A 17,147-nucleotide genomic window follows, 5' to 3' on the forward strand; every position below is an offset into this window, starting at 1 on the left:
GATGGATTTGACGTCACTGGTTGTTGATCCAAGGAGGGTTACTGGGAAATTTTAAGCGATACAAGACGCCATATTGCTCTCAGCTGGACTCGGGAGTTTGCGTGAAGCAAATAATAATACCTAGCTACACCTAGGCGTTTCTGACATTATTCATCTTAAATGGGTAAGATCAATACAATCTTCGCAACCTTTTTATTGTTGTTTTCTTTTTTTATCACGAATTATCTGGCAATTTGGCATGACGATGGTTGCTAAACAAGAAAGACCGGAGAGGGGTGTGAAGTAGCTAGTTAGCTAGCTAACGATGTAGGGAGCTATCTAGCTTGCTAACGCTAGCTGTGTTATTAGCAAGCTCAATCTTAAAAAGCTGTGATTTGGGTCTAATGGCAGTTTTAGCTACCATTGCCTATTATAATTGGTTTTACAGTTAAGTATTTGTTTTGCTAACGATACGAATACGGTAGAAGGTTTTTGAACACCATGTAATTTAATTAACACGAATAATGTATTAGCTAGGTAGCCAGCTTGCTACTACTAGTTGCTGTGTGCTAGGCCAGTGGCTCCCAACCTTTTTGGGTTATTGTACCACCAACTGAATTTTGCTCTGCCCGGAGTACCCCTGAAGTACCCCCTCATGTGCATTTTACCAGTAAGCCTAAGGTCTCGTGAGCCTTCTCAAGTACCCCCTGTGGATAGGCCAGGTACCCCTCCCTAGGCCAGGGGTCCTACTAGGTAGTACCGCTGGTTTGGAACCACTGTACTAGGCCGTACTGTACTACTAGCTAGAGAGGAACCCGGTTTCTTGCGATTGGAGATATCCAGCCTGGAAGACCACTGATTCCCCCAGAAAATACAACAAGCAATGTCAAAGTGACGCTGTCAGCAAGACCGTGGTTAATGTTAGCTAACATTCATTATCTAGCTCATAGCTAGCTGGTGTGCTTGTCATCTTTATCTAGCGAGCCAGGAATGGCATTCTTTGACTCACTAGCTAACACAAAGATTACTAACAGCTGATGACAGCGAGCGAGAAACATTTGGTATTGTTACTTTGATCACCAGTCTTCTTCATCAGCTGTCAAACTGTCACCCCAACTGCTGTTTTCGCACATGGCAGGGTTTGTGTTCAAATCCCCTTTTGGCCAACAAATCCAAATTCACATCGAGAGTGATTTTAATTTATTTGATTTTCCATTATGTTAACAACAACATTAGCTAGCTAGTCAAGTTTGGCTGGTTGTGGCTGTGGTGAATTCACAAGTTTGTATATTTGATCATTCAGTATAACGTTATGTTTATCCTTATTTCCCCAGACGAGATGGCAAGCCCAGGGAATGACCGAATGAAGAGTTACAAGAACAAAGCGCTGAACCCACAGGAGATGCGCCGGAGGAGAGAGGAGGAGGGGATCCAACTCCGCAAACAGAAGAGAGAAGAGCAGGTAGGGTGCTTCTAGTTCTTATGCCTGGACCACTGAATCAGCTACTCTCCATTCTGTGGAGACAACCCTAATCTCATCCAATTTGACCATGTAAATGCCTTTTGAATGGTAAATCTTCTCCAGATATGAGTCATTTTTTTATTGACCTGTTATAGTTGTCTTTGGTTTGTTTGGGTTGTAGTGAGTCGGTGTCCTACTAACACTTACCTCTCCCTCTTCCCCCAGCTGTTCAAGAGGAGGAATGTGTGTGTGCCCTCGGGCGACGAGTCCATGTTGGAATGCCCTGTCCAGGACCCCGACATCAGCTCCACTGCACCAGTCTCAGGTGTAAGTGACCATTACTCCAATTGTTCCATTGTCTTGCTCTCATGGTCTACACTCTGCACCGAAGGACTAGTTACCTGTTGAAAGACAATGCCATTACTCCATAAAATAAGTACAAATAATTTAGGGGGAAACAGAAGATTCTGAAACCCATGGTTAGTTAAGTCTTTGCTCTCCAGTATCCAAAAAAGACAAGAGTTTTTGGTTTTCAAATCAATCTGTGATTAAAGCTAGATGAAGGTCATTAGACCTAAGTGCACTTTACGTGATAAACCGGTCACGTGTAGCACTACATTGCTTCCTCTGCATTGTGTGTATAGTGTCAGAGTACATGGTTTTGTAAGTCATTCACGTCTTTATGTATGTTGACTTGTGTGTGTGTAGGAAGGTGTCATAACTCCAGACATGATCCAGATGATCTTCTCTGAGGATCCAGACCAGCAGCTGATCGCCACACAGAAATTCAGGAAGTTACTCTCCAAAGGTCTGTGTGAATCATGCAATTCATAACACCCCAATGCAGGGCTCATGCCACCTGTATTATTTAGGATATATCTCCATTGGGACCCAATTCCCTATTTAGTGCACTACTTTTGAGCAGAACCCACTATATAGGGAATAGGGTTCCGTTTGGGACGGGACATAGTTTGGTCTTGTATAGTATGTTTTCTCAACAACAAAGATGGATTGTTCGTGCCAAATGTCTGCAAGTAATGCCTTTGTTGGACCTGATGCTATTCCCTCAACACCGTATTGGAGTGTTTTAGCATCACATGTTTTCAGCCATGAACCATGATGTTTTTAAGGTAGTCGTGTGATGTCATTGTCATGCTCTCTTTTCTCTCCTTATCAGAGCCCAACCCTCCCATCGATGAGGTCATTCTCACCCCAGGGGTCGTCAATAAGTTTGTGGAGTTTCTCAAGAGGAGTGAGAACTGCACTCTTCAGGTTGGTCAGGTGGCTGGGTCTCTGTCTGTCCGTTAGTTGGATGTGCTGGGAATTCTTGGTTTGGTGTGTTAGAAATCAACAAATGTATTTACTACACAAAATGACACTAACAGAAAGCTGTTGGAATATATGAAATTAAGTCAGATTCTGTAATATTATATCACATCCTGTTGGCATTAGTCAGTCTGCATGACATCTGCATTGTATTGCTCCCTGTCAAAAGACAAGTGAACTTTCCTCTGCCCCTTTATGACACTCAGTCAATCATAACTCTTCAGCCTGTGTATCTGTCTATGAGGGCTTGTACTATGCTCCCCATGTGACCGTGGTGTGAAATGTGTGTGTGACACAGTTTGAGGCAGCCTGGGCCCTGACCAACATTGCCTCTGGGACCTTCCTGCACACCAAGGTGGTTATTGAGATGGGAGCCGTGCCCATCTTCATCGAGCTGCTCAACTCGGACTACGAGGACGTCCAGGAGCAGGTGACTGAACAGCCTGGGAGGGGGGCTGAAGCCCTGGGGAAGAGTTGTAGCATGATGGGACACTAACACATGGGTCACAGGGATGTCTAGCAGGAGTGGGAATAAGATGTCATGGGATTTGTCCTGCCAAGAAGATCCTATCTGAATAGTAAACCAGCTATTTTTGCATTCCCTAAATATAAATGCTATGACTGCATTCTGATTCTCTACCCTTCTCCCTGAAGTTATCTCTTATTCACTCCCCTTTCATGGGTTTTAACATAGTCAAATACTAAGCAATCCCAGCCCGATATGGTCTTAGCTGTGCGGTTATGTAGCAGTATATGGTATGGCCCTCCAAGCCCAGCTCTATATGGTGCTGATGTTTGTGTGGAAATATAGCCTAGCTGCAGCACTGTATAATATAGCTCCTAGCTGCATGCAATATAGCTGCAATATGCACGGCTGCTGGTTTAGAGGTGACGAGTGATTGGTGTATTTCAGGCCGTGTGGGCCCTGGGGAACATCGCCGGGGACAACGCAGAGTGCAGAGACTACGTTCTCAACTGTGGCATCCTGCCCTCCCTACAACAGTATGTGTGTGTGCGAGCTTGGTTTTATCAGTCTGTAGGCCCATGTCGTTTTAACAAGGAGAAGTAGAGTTTCATACCATTACCTAATACATTGTATAATCAGATTAGTCAGGTTTAACAGTTTAATTGCGGTCAGAGAAACAAGGTGTACTGAGAACTGTTCTTTCCCCCCGCAGGCTGCTGGCTAAATCCAACCGTCTCACCACAACTAGGAATGCTGTATGGGCTCTGTCTAACCTGTGTAGAGGGAAGAACCCCCCCCCTGACTTCACCAAGGTAATGGGGTCTATTCCCACATTGCCCAATCAGAGGACAGTTCTAACAGTCCAACAGATCTCTCCTGTCAAATGCACAAACCACTCTGGGATTTTGACTAATTTCTCTCAAAGCCATTCTCTTAGCAAAACCATTATCCCTCTTTCTGTCTTTCTTCCTCCCCCTTGCTCTTTTCTTCTTTGCTCTCTCTCTCTCCTCCTCCCCCAGGTGTCTCCCTGTCTGAGTGTGCTGTCCAGGCTGCTGTTCAGTAGTGACCCAGATGTGTTGGCTGATGCCTGCTGGGCCCTTTCTTACCTGTCTGACGGACCCAATGACAAGATACAGACAGTCATTGACTCTGGGGTCTGCCGCAGACTGGTGGAGCTACTCATGTAAGTACTACTAGACACACACACACAAGAAATGTAGATGTTGGTGCACACTGACTGTGGTGTTTTTGGTCTTTCCCAGGCACAGTGACTATAAGGTGGTCTCTCCCGCGCTGCGTGCTGTGGGAAACATAGTGACAGGCGATGACATTCAGACTCAGGTAGAACTAGTTTATTTTCTTGCTACCTCCCAATGGCTTTGTCTCTCTTCACCCTGATGTGTGTGGAGTTTTGATCCTTCGCATGGTCGTGTGTGTGTGTGTGTGTGTGTGTGTGTGTGTGTGTGTGTGTGTGTGGACTGGTGTGTAATCTTCACTGTGTGTGGATTGTTCCAGGTGATTCTGAACTGCTCAGCATTGCCATGCCTATTACACCTGCTCAGTAGTCCCAAGGAGTCCATCAAGAAGGAGGCCTGCTGGACTGTGTCTAACATTACAGCTGGAAACAGAGCACAGATCCAGGTGTGTGTGTACCTGTGCTTGATGGTAGCACGTTGTAGAGGTCGACCGATTTAATCGGAATGGCCGATTTAATTAGGGCCGATTTCAAGTTTTCATAACAATCGGAAATCGGTATTTTGGACGCCGATTTAATAAATAAATAAGTATTTTATTTTTCTACCTTTTTATTTAACTAGGCAAGTCAATTAAGAACACATTCTTATTTTCAATGACGGCGTAGGAACGGTGGGTTAACGACAGATTTTCACCTTGTCAGCTTGGGGAACCAATCTTGCAACCTTACAGTTAACTAGTCCAATGCAATAATGACCTGCCTCTCTCTCGTTGCACTCCACAAGGAGACTGCCTGTTACGCGAATGCAGTAAGCCAAGGTAAATTGCTAGCTAGCATTAAACTTATCTTCTGAAAAAACAATCAATCATAATCACTAGCTAACTACACATGGTTGATGATATTACTAGATATTATCTAGCGTGTCCTGCGTTGCATATAATGTGACTGAGCATACAAGTATCTGACTGAGCGGTGGTAGGCAGAAGCAGGCGTGTAAACATTAATTCAAACAGCACTTTTGTGCGTTTTACCAGCAGCTCTTCGTTGTGCGTCAAGCATTGCGCTGTTTATGACTTCAAGCCTATCAACTCCCGAGATTAGGCTGGTGTAACCGAAGTGAAATGGCTAGCTAGTTAGCGTGCGCTAATAGCGTTTCAAACGTCACTCACTCTGAGCCTTCTAGTAGTTGTTCCCCTTGCTCTGCATGGGTAACGCTGCTTCGATGGTGGCTATTGTGTTGCTGGTTTGAGCCCAGGGAGGAGCGAGGAGAGGGACGGAAGCTATATTGTTACACTGGCAATGCTAAAGTGCCTATAAGAACATCTAATAGGCAAAGGTTAATCAAACACAAACGGTATAGAGGGAAATAGTCCTATAATTCCTATAATAACTACAACCTAAAACTTCTTACCTGGGAATATTGAAGACTCATGTTAAAAGGAACCACCAGCTTTCATATGTTCTCATGTTATGAGCAAGGAACTGAAACATTAGCTTTCTTACATAGCACATATTGCACTTTTACTTTCTTCTCCAATACTTTGTATTTGCATTATTTAAACCAAATTGAACATGTTTCATTATTTACTTAAGGCTAAATTTATTTTATTTGTGTATTATATTAAGTTATAGTAAGTGTTCATTCAGTATTGTTGTAATTGTCAATATTACAAATACATTTTTAAAAATCGTCCGATTAATCGGTATCTGCTTTTTTGGTCCTCCAATTACCGGTATCGGCGTTGAAAAATCATAATCGGTCGACCTCTAGAACGTTGTTTTAAGGAGTTGTCTGAAGGATTTTATCACTGAGTGTACAAAATATTAAACACCTTCCTAATTTTGAGTTGCATCCCCTTTTGCCCTCAGAACAGCTGTAATTCGTCAGGGCATGCACGCTACACTGTGTCGAAAGCATTCCACAGGGATGTTGGCCCATGTTGACTCCATTGCTTCACACGGTTGTGTCAAGTTATCTGCATCTCCTTTGGGTATTGGACCATCCTTGATACACACAGGAAACTGTTCAGTGTGAAAAACCCAGCAGTGTTGCAGTTGTTGACACACACCGGTGTGCCTGGCACCTACTACCATACCCTGTTCAAAGGAACTTCTTTTGTTTTGCCCATTCACCCTCTGAATGGCACCGATGCTCAATCCAGGGCTCAAGGCTTAAAAATCCATCTTTAACCTGTCTCCTCCCCTTCATCTACACATCTACACTGATTGAAGTGGATTTAACTAGTAACATCAATAAGGGATCATAGCTTTCACCTGGTCAGTCTGTTATGGAAAGAGGAGGTGTTCATAATATTTTGTACACTCTGTAGGTCATTATTGCTAAAATGTCACAAGGTGCAGAGTGTTCAATTTGCCTGCTGGGGGGCAAGTAGACTGCGAGCTCTGCTAAAACCATTGACAACTACATGCTGTTTTCAATGGATTGTTAAATAAATGTTAACTATTTGGTTGTAATATCATCCTCTTAATGGTGGCCTATATTGAGAGATATCGGGAGGTTACCCTCACGTATCTGAAATTACATGACCAATTGATGTTTACTTATCATGACAAGCATGGTTACTTGTTTAACTCTGAGAGCTAAATGTGGAATAATCTGAACTGTGTAGTTCTGACTATGCTCTTCATGAGGTTAAGATATTTTAAACGGCATGAAAACGGCATGTAGTTGTCAATGGTTTTAGAGGAGCTGGGGGTCTCCTTGACCCCCAGCAGGCAAATCGAACACTCTGCACCTTATTGTGATGTTTTATTGACAACAACTTATTTGTGTGTATGTGTATAATGTCATCTCACTGTTCTATCTCTCTATCTTGGTCAGACGGTGATAGATGCCAACATCTTCCCAGTGCTGATAGAGATTCTTCAGAAGGCAGAGTTCCGCACCAGGAAGGAAGCAGCGTGGGCTATAACCAACGCTACCTCTGGGGGCACTCCTGAGCAGATCAGGTAATAACGCGCGTCAAATTATTCAATAGAACCGGAGCATCATTTTGGAGACTCGCTGCTTACGCCAAGAATTCATGAAATTAATGGGAGTAGTTTCATGCTCGGCAAAAGTTTTGTCCCAGTGTAGTAGACCTGTATCTCTGCTAAACCAAATTAACAAATGTGAATAAATGTCAATCTAACACTGTCTTGCTGTCCCTGTAGGTACCTGGTTAGTCTGAACACCATCAAGCCCATGTGTGACCTGCTGACAGTGATGGACAGTAAGATAGTGCAGGTGTCACTGAACGGCCTGGAGAACATCCTGAGACTGGGAGAGCAGGAGGCCAAGCAGAACGGCACCGGCATTAATCCTTACTGTGCCCTCATAGAGGAAGCCTATGGTATGTTTTTTACACACACACACACACAACATAAGAGAATGGGACAGGAATCAACCCTTAGATGTACGCTCAATTCTGTTTCTCCACCTTCTCCCTGAAATAGCAAATGTCTCGTGGATTTATAAGGAATGCACTGACGTAAGGAGGGAGAGGGAACGATTGCACTCTTCAGGGAGAAGGAGAAATGTCATTAGGCTATGGATAATCACTTAGCCAGTGGAATGCACACTGTTCCACTAGATGGCAGTAGATATGTTGCTGTGAAGTGAATAGTGTACTCTGTAGTTATCTAATAAGTTGCAAGGACACATGCTGCCAAATTTAAACAGCTATTAGTTAGTGATTATGACTCAGTATTGTCATGTGAGTCACTAAGGCCTGATATTAATTTGTGTGCGTGTGTGTCCACTGGCTTTTCTTACTAGCACTGATTTTAGCTGATGTCTGCTTTATTGAGGAAAGTTGTATTTGTGATGACTGTGTGGATGTCATACCTACCTTCGTTGAATGCACTGACTGTAAGTTGCTCTGGATAATATCTGCTAAATGTAAAAATGTCCACGGCAGGTCTGGACAAGATAGAGTTCCTGCAGAGCCATGAGAATCAGGAGATCTACCAAAAGGCTTTTGACCTGATCGAGCATTACTTTGGTGTGGAGGAGGAGGACGCTAGCATCGCCCCGCAGGTGGACCAGAACCAAGGCCAGTTTATCTTCCAGCAGCAAGACGGGCCCATGGAGGGCTTCCAGCTCTAACCACACCTTGACCTTTGACCTTCACCCCTCTGAGTATCTACTACTATCCCCCCCATCACCCCAGAGAGTCCAGTCTCCATAGGGCTGTTTTAGACCTGAACTGATGACACTACCCCATCTCTCCTCTCTCACTGGACCCACCTGCTCCACCTCTCTCTCCAAATGTTCCTCCACGCCACCCTATCTTGAAAGAGCGAGCACGAGAGAGAGAGACTGACTGAAAGACTGACTGAGGACAGCTCATTCTTAGTGTTTGAGACTTCCTGCAGCTGTATGAATATGAAAGAAAGAGTTGGCTGATATTTTGTATTACTCCCTAAAATGTTTTTATTTTATCATTATCATTATTCCCTGTGATATTATTATAATACATTATTATTATTATTACGACACTGGTGTCTCAATCGTCCTCCATATCTCCTTTTTAAATGTGAAATGACCTCTTCAGTCTTCAAAAATAAAACAAAAGATATGAAGCATTTGACGGATTTCACCAGATAGTCCAAACTAGTGTCCTGAAGAGGTTTAGTGACTGTATCAGCTCATTTCCTCACTTGTACCCTTTGACCAGAGCTGAGAGAACAGTAGGCTACTGACAGCCTACTGTTTTCATTGGGAGGATGTACATTGTGTCAAGATGATAATGTGTGTATCCCAGTGACATAGTATTTAAGTTGGAAAGCAACTGCACATCTTTCTCTGGGGTCTCTCTTCAATGTTGAAATGGACTATGGTTGACCTGGAGATTCCTAATCTTATTTATTCCGTTGAAATGTCTTTCTGCTCATTTGAGAGAATGATGGTCAAAAACTGTCATTATCTTCTCTCCACTCCTTGGCCCTGGCTGCAATATTAACGTTAGAATAACATCAGGACACCAGTTGCATCGAACTGACCGCAGTAATGTAGATGCATTGTGTAGGGCAGCACTGCATGTAACTTGCTGCATTAGTCAAAGCGTTTAGCCAGGCTTATGCTTATCTATAACAATGTTACTTACGGTAGGATTGACACAACGTTAGGGTGACGTTGAGGAGTGTTCTGCTTGTGTGAGTGCTCCTTATTGAAGCGCCGCCTGCCAGCCACAGTACAGGACCAGACGGGTTAGGTTCAGTGACTAGCGTCTGTCGTGTGATGCAGTGTCTGTAACAATCTCCAGGTGAATAAAAACACAGGCTCTCAGAGTTCTTTTGTAGTTGTTTTTTCTTTCATCTCACCATGAGTTATTATGATGTCATGACTTATTTGTTTTTGCTGCAGTGTTTTTGTTTAATTGTTGGTGGTTAACTTTGCATTGGACTTAACGCTATTGGACGTTGATAGAAAATGCTCAGTTGAACTCTAGTGCTTTGTATATTATATATACATGTAAGAAATTATATAGGGGAAAGAAATTCCTACTAATTGGAAGGGGTGATTTATTGCAGTACAATGTGTTTTCTGACTGAGATGCAGTAGTGTTGTATTTATGGTTGAGTCTTTGCACACTTACCTGTTGCTGCTTTATTCTGATCTTCTGTTGGTCATGTGTTTGTCTCCCCTGGTTCCCCTCACCTTTTAGAACAGCTTCTAGAACATGGATTGTTTAGAACGGCTTCCAGAACATGGATTGTTTAGAACGGCTTCCAGAACATATTTTGTTTAGAACGGCTTCCAGAACATGTTTTGTTTCGAACTTCTAAAAAAAAAAAAAATTTTTTATTTTTTAAATAACATTTTTATATGAACTCTTGATTGGTGGAGGGAACCCAACCTGGCTATACTGAACTGCTGAGCCTTTATGTGTGTGTGTGTGTGTGACTACAAGCACAGTATTTCAGCATTCTACTTTTCTTTAGTTTTAAACTCATCACTCCTGAAACCTGGCTATTTACTTTTGGCATGTTATGTTTTTGAAAATTGTAGATGCTGTATACATTTTGAGTACCATATTAATTGATCCTAGGACTTGGAAATGATATATTTACGTGAGATGGAAACAGTTTGTAGTGCTACATTTTGTCATGCACATTAAAAATTGTATAGTTTTCTAGTATTTCTCATGTTTGTACGATTGGATGATATTATTTTTGTTTTAGGTTGATTTATTTCTCCCTCATTTGGGAATTGTTTTGTTTTGGTTTTGAAACCGAGGCTATAAGGACTGCTGTGGTATTCTGTCCAGAATCCTCTAGTTTAGGTGGTTACCATATCATGCCGCCGTTGTGGTTCTGTTTACTTTAACCCAATGGACCACAGAGGGTTGTGTGTGAAGCTGGACTCAACAGCTCCTCTCTGTGTTACTCATGGAGCTGTTGTCTGGCTCTCTTTTGAAGGGTTAATGTGGACTGTAAAATAATGAAGAATAAATAAATACAATTAAATGATCTGTAACACAAGGCCTCTTTTCGGCTGGAATATTGGGGAATTTGTCTTCGATTATGGTTTTAACGGAACTTATCTGTTCAATTCTTTATGAATGAAACACACACACACAACCTTACAATAGACCTGGTCTAGCCTGTTACAGTTCCTAAGGGGGACTATTAGTGACTCTGACCAGCTGATTTTAGAAGACTGGTCCTGTTATCAGAGCTTCTTAGTCCTATGTGTGACTGCTGGAGGTACAGTGCCTTCAGAAAGTATTTACACCCCTTGACGTGTTACACACTGAATTAAAAATGGATTAAATACCCCATAATGTGTAAGTGGAATTATGTTTTTAGAAATGTTTACAAATTAAGAATGAAAATCTGAAATGTCTTGAGTCATTGACTATTCAACCCCTTTAGTTCTGGCAAGCCTAAATAAGTTCAGGAGTAAACTTTGCCTAAGTCACAAGCATGGGCTCACTCTGTGTGAAATATTAGTGTTTAACAGGATTTGTTAATCACTACCGTATATCTATACCCCACACATACAGTTGAAGTCAGAAGTTTTACATACACCTTAGCCAAATACATTTAAACTCAGTTTTTCACAATTGCTGACATTTAATCCTAGTAAAAATGCCCTGTTTTAGGTCAGTTAAGATCACCACTTTATTTTAAGAATGTGAAATGTCAGAATAATAGTAGAGAGAATTATTTATTTCAGCTTTTATTTCTTTCATCACATTCCCAGTGGGACAGAAGTTTACATTTGGCCCATTCCTCCTGACAGAGCTGGTGTAACTGAGTCAGGTTTGTAGGCCTCGCTCGCACACGCTTTTTCAGTTCTGCCCACACATTTTCTATGGGATTGAGGTCAGGGCTTTGTGATGGCCACTCTAATACCTTGACTTTGTTGTCCTTAAGCCATTTTGTCACAACTTTGGAAGTATGCTTGGGGTCATTGTCCATTTGGAAGACCATTTGCGACCAAGATTTAACTTCCTGACTGATGTCTTGAGATGTTGCTTCAATATATCCACATAATGTTACTCCCTCATGATGCCATCTATTTTGTGAAGCGCACCAGTCCCTTCTGCAGCAAAACCCCCACAACATGATGCTTCCACCCCCGTGCTTCACAGTTGGGATTGTGTTCTTTGGCTTGCAAACCTCCAAACATAACGATGGTCATTATGACCATACAGTTCTATTTTTATTTCATCAGACCAGAGGACATTTCTCCAAAAATTACATACTTTGTCCCCATGTGCAGTTGCAAACCGTAGTCTGGCTTTTTTATGGCGGTTTTGGAGCAGTGGCTTCTTCCTTGCTGAGCATCCTTTCAGGTTATGTCGATATAGGACTCGTTTTACTGTGCATATAGATACTTTTGTACCTGTTTCCTCCAGCATCTCCACAAGGTCCTTTGCTGTTGTTCTGGGATTGATTTTCACTTTTCACACCATAGTACGTTCATCTCTAGGAGACAGAACGCATCTCCTTCCTGAGCGGTATGACGGCTATGTGATCCCATGGTGTTTATACTTGCGTACTAATGTTTGTACAGATGAACATGGTACCTTCAGGCATTTGAAAATTACTCTCAAGGAAGAACCAGACTTGTGGAGGTCTACTATTTTTTTTCTGAGGTCTTGGCTGTTGGTGTCAAGCAAAGAGGCACTGAGTTTGAAGGTAGGCCTTGAAATACATCCACAGGTACACCTCGAATTGACTCAAATGGTGTCAATTAGCCTTTGAGAAGCTTCTAAAGCCATGACATCATTTTCTGGAATTTTCCAAGCTGTTTCAAAGCAAAGTCAACTTAGTGTATGTAAACTTCTGACCCACTGGAATTGTGATACAGTGAATTATAAGTGAAATAATCTATCTGTAAACAATTGTTGGAAAAATTACTTATGTCATGCACAAAGTAGATGTCCTAACCGACTTGCCAAAACTATAGTTTGTTAACAAGAAATTAGTGGAGTGGTTGAAAAATGAGTTTTAATGACTCCAACCTAAGTGTTTGTAAACTTCCGACTTCAACTGTACAATTATCTGTAAGGTCCCTCAGTCTAGCAGTGTATTTCAAACACAGATGAAACCTCAAAGACCAATGAGGTTTTCCAATGCCTTGCAAAGAACAGCACCTATTAGTAGATGGGTAAAATTATTAAGTTATTAATTACACTTTGGGTGGTGTATCAATACACCCAGTCACTACAAAGATATAAACATCCTTCCTAACTCAGTTGCCAGAGATGAAGGAACCTCTCAGGCCAATGGTGACTTTAAAATAGTTACAAAGTTTAATGGCTGTTATAGGAGAAAACTGAGGATCAACAACTTTGTAGCTACTCAACAATACTCACCTAAATGACAGAGTGAAAAGAAGGAAGCTTGTACAGGATACACATATTCCAAAACATGCATCCTGTTTGCAATAAGGCACTAAAGTAATATTCCTAAACATGCATCCTGTTTGCAATAAGGCACTAAAGTAATATTCCTAAACATGCATCCTGTTTGCAACAAGGCACTAAAGTAATATTCCAAAACATGCATCCTGTTTGCAACACGGCACTAAAGTAATATTCCAAAACATGCATCCTGTTTGCAACACGGCACTAAAACATGTAATATTCCAAAACATGCATCCTGTTTGCAATAAGGCACTAAAGTAATATTCCAAAACATGCATCCTGTTTGCAATAAGGCACTAAAGTAATATTCCAAAACATGCATCCTGTTTGCAATAAGGCACTAAAGTAATATTCCAAAACATGCATCCTGTTTGCAATAAGGCACTAAAGTAATATTCCAAAACATGCATCCTGTTTGCAACAAGGCACTAAAGTAATATTCCAAAACATGCATCCTGTTTGCAATAAGGCACTAAAGTAATATTCCAAAACATGCATCCTGTTTGCAATAAGGCACTAAAGTAATATTCCAAAACATGCATCCTGTTTGCAATAAGGCACTAAAGTAATATTCCAAAACATGCATCCTGTTTGCAACAAGGCACTAAAGTAATATTCCAAAACATGCATCCTGTTTGCAATAAGGCACTAAAGTAATATTCCAAAACATGCATCCTGTTTGCAACAAGGCACTAAAGTAATATTCCAAAACATGCATCCTGTTTGCAACAAGGCACTAAAGTAATATTCCAAAACATGCATCCTGTTTGCAATAAGGCACTAAAGTAATATTCCAAAACATGCATCCTGTTTGCAATAAGGCACTAAAGTAATATTCCAAAACATGCATCCTGTTTGCAATAAGGCACTAAAGTAATATTCCAAAACATGCATCCTGTTTGCAATAAGGCACTAAAGTAATATTCCAAAACATGCATCCTGTTTGCAATAAGGCACTAAAGTAATATTCCAAAACATGCATCCTGTTTGCAATAAGGCACTAAAGTAAAACAAAACAAAAATTGCAAAGAAATTAACTTTGCCCTTCATACAAAGCGTTATGTTTGGGGCACATCCAACACAACACATCACTAAATACCACTCTTCATATTTTCAAGGTGGTTGTGGTTGCATCATGTTATGGGTATGCTTGTCATTGGCAATGACTAGGGAGTTTTTTTGTTGATAAAAATAAACAGAATAGAGCTAAGCACAGGCAAATTCCTAGATAAAAAACTGGTTTAGTCTGCTTTCCAACAGACACTGGGAGAAAAATTCACATTTCAGCAGGACAATAACCTAAAACAGAAGGCCAAATATACACTGGAGTTGCTTACCGACATTGAATGTTCCTGAGAGGCCCAGTTACAGTTTTACCGTAAATTGCCTTGGGAATCTACGGTAAGACTTGAAAATAGCTGACTAGCAATGAGCTTGACAGAGCTTGAATAATTTAAAAAGAATAATGTGCAAATATTGTATAATCCAGGTGTTTAAAGCTGTCAGAGACTTACCCCAAAAAACTCAGGTGATTCTAACATGTATTGACTCAGGGTTGTGAATACTTATGTAAATTAGATACTTTTATCCATTTTGAATTCAAGCTGTAACACATAAAATGTGGAATAAGTCAAGGGGTATGAATACTTTGTGAAGGCACGTTTACCTCCTGACACTTTCTGTACGTGGGCACTGTATATGCAGCTGATCCAATTCCACCCCCAGCTGATTAAAATGGTCAACTAATCATCAATCTTTGATAATTTGAATCAGCTGTTTAGTGTTAGGGCACTGTTTACCACAGGTTGACAGACAGACTCTGCGTCTCAAAATTGGTCCTATCAAAGGAAATGGTTGTTTATTGTATTTTTTTTTTAAAGTCACATCATGATAGCAGGTCTACAGAGCTTGCATATGTTGCCCTGTAGTTCTAACTGTTGTGTTGCACACAAAAAAACAACTGTAAACAGTTTAATGCTACATTTTGTCAAGCACATCAAAAATGGTGTATAGTTTTCTAATATTTCTCATGTTTGTACGATTGGATGATGTGTATTTTGTTATGTTTAAGGATGATTCATTTCTCCCCCATTTGGGAATCATTTTGTGTTTTCGTTTTGGCTTTGATACAGAGGCTATAAGGACTTCTGGGATATGCTGTCCAGAATCCCTTAGTTTAGGTGATTACCATAACATGCCACCATTGTGGTTCTGTTTCCTTTATGCCATTGGACCATAAAGGGCTGTGTGTGAAGCTGGACTTAACATATCCTCTCTGTGTTACTCTTGGAGCTGTTGTCTGGATCTTCTATAAGGCGTTAATGTTGACTTGACTGTAAAATAATGAAAAATAAATACGTAAAATGATCTGATACACAATGCCTCTTGTCAGACGGAATTTAGTGGATTTTGTCTACAGAACACTTGTCTCTTCTTCTGCACAAAAGCAATGATGGTTTCGTCAGAACTTGTTCAATTCCTATGGAATACACACACACCTACAGACACTTTCTGTATGTGGGTGCTGTCTATGCAGCTGATCCAGTTCCACCGCCCAGCCATTTCCCTTAACTCAACCTCATTGTGACAGAAGGAAGCACACCTCCAGACATGTTCTGTGTGTGGGTGCTGTCTATGCAGCTGATCCAGTTCCACCCCCCAGCCATTTCCCTTAACTCAACCTCAGTGTGATCACGAGAAGTAACCGGTAGGAGTCTACATGAGAGTGTCATACGTCACAGGACTGTAGACAACCACTGTAAAACAACTACGAGAACTATACCGCGTCTCTGAATTGGTCCCATCAAAGGAAACTGTGTTGTTTATTGTATTTTTATGTGTGACAGTGGAAGCATATTTTTTGTTCACATCATGATAGCAGGTCTACAGAGCTTGCATATTTTGCCTTGCTGTTCTAACTGTTGTTCTAGTTGTGATCCACACAAAAAAAACACCTAAACTATCCCTATTCATAACACATTGTCACCTTTTCTCACAAACAAGTTGATTAGCAATCCAGAATTAGGATTGCTGTCATAGAATAGTAAAGTATAAACACTCCCAGTTAAAGCTAGCACTTCCTGCTCACGGGCGATTATTTCCTCAGTGTCAGTGACTATGCATTCTAAGAGAAGAATTCCATCCACATCCTGTTTCGGTGTAGTATTTGTCCAATGTTAGTTAACCGGTATTGAGATGGGTTCGAAGTGTGAGAATGGTGTAAGCTGAGTTTCTGTGGAACTCTTTGTGACTAATATTTAGCTGTTATGTACTTAGTGAGGGTATCATCTAAATTGATTAGGACAAACATTATTGATAAAGATATTCTTGACAGAGACATCATGGTTTCATTTTGATGCTGCCTCTAACCTCAAGGTTACCACAATACACTATCCCCAGGGACACCTGTTACCCTCTCTGTACCCTACCAACTCTCTTTCTTTCTCTCCTTCTCTTGCTCTCTTTCTCCATCCCTTTTCTCTCTCTCCCTCTCACTGTCTCTCTCCTCATGGTGTTATTGTGTCATAACCAGACAGGCAGGTTCAGAATGGGGAATTCTCAGAGTAGAAGAAACTACATGACAGAAGATTTGCCAGAGGCTGTTATCATCTAACGCTAGCAGACTGACCGCAATGATCTGCTATTATCCATGCTAAACCAACCCTCTCATCCAACATTTGACAATGAGTAAATTGTTTTTACCTTGTACCTCTGAATGTAAATGCATATGGTACATACACATGATTACTATTTCTTATTCAAATACATTGGCTTGTGATGTATCTTTGTGAATTGTTGTATCTGTGTGAATCTTTGAATGCCTGTCGGTTTGCATGC

The 17,147-nt window shown here is 41.2% G+C and overlaps 1 protein-coding gene across 1 annotated transcript; it reads left to right on the plus strand.

Annotated features, from left to right (window-relative positions):
- Positions 1-16: 16 nt before the first annotated feature.
- Positions 17-10,911, plus strand: LOC112227833 (importin subunit alpha-6). Its single transcript, XM_024392770.2, has 14 exons — positions 17-163; positions 1,314-1,441; positions 1,667-1,768; positions 2,150-2,249; positions 2,619-2,713; positions 3,066-3,197; positions 3,681-3,769; positions 3,946-4,045; positions 4,253-4,416; positions 4,496-4,574; positions 4,749-4,874; positions 7,271-7,398; positions 7,603-7,781; positions 8,349-10,911. The coding sequence occupies exons 1-14, from the start codon at positions 160-162 to the stop codon at positions 8,534-8,536; spliced, it is 1,614 nt and encodes a 537-aa protein (XP_024248538.1). The 5' UTR covers positions 17-159; the 3' UTR covers positions 8,537-10,911.
- Positions 10,912-17,147: the final 6,236 nt, after the last annotated feature.

This window comes from Oncorhynchus tshawytscha, linkage group LG03 (genome assembly GCF_018296145.1).
Source record: "Oncorhynchus tshawytscha isolate Ot180627B linkage group LG03, Otsh_v2.0, whole genome shotgun sequence".
Taxonomy (NCBI): Eukaryota; Metazoa; Chordata; class Actinopteri; order Salmoniformes; family Salmonidae; genus Oncorhynchus; species Oncorhynchus tshawytscha.

What these genes read in the sequence shown, in the direction of transcription:
- LOC112227833 (XM_024392770.2), top strand. An exon ending in GTGAGAACTGCACTCTTCAG is followed by an intron (nt 2,714 to 3,065) that starts GTTGGTCAGGTG and finishes TGTGTGACACAG; the next exon opens with TTTGAGGCAGCCTGGGCCCT. An exon ending in GGCACTCCTGAGCAGATCAG is followed by an intron (nt 7,399 to 7,602) that starts GTAATAACGCGC and finishes CTGTCCCTGTAG; the next exon opens with GTACCTGGTTAGTCTGAACA.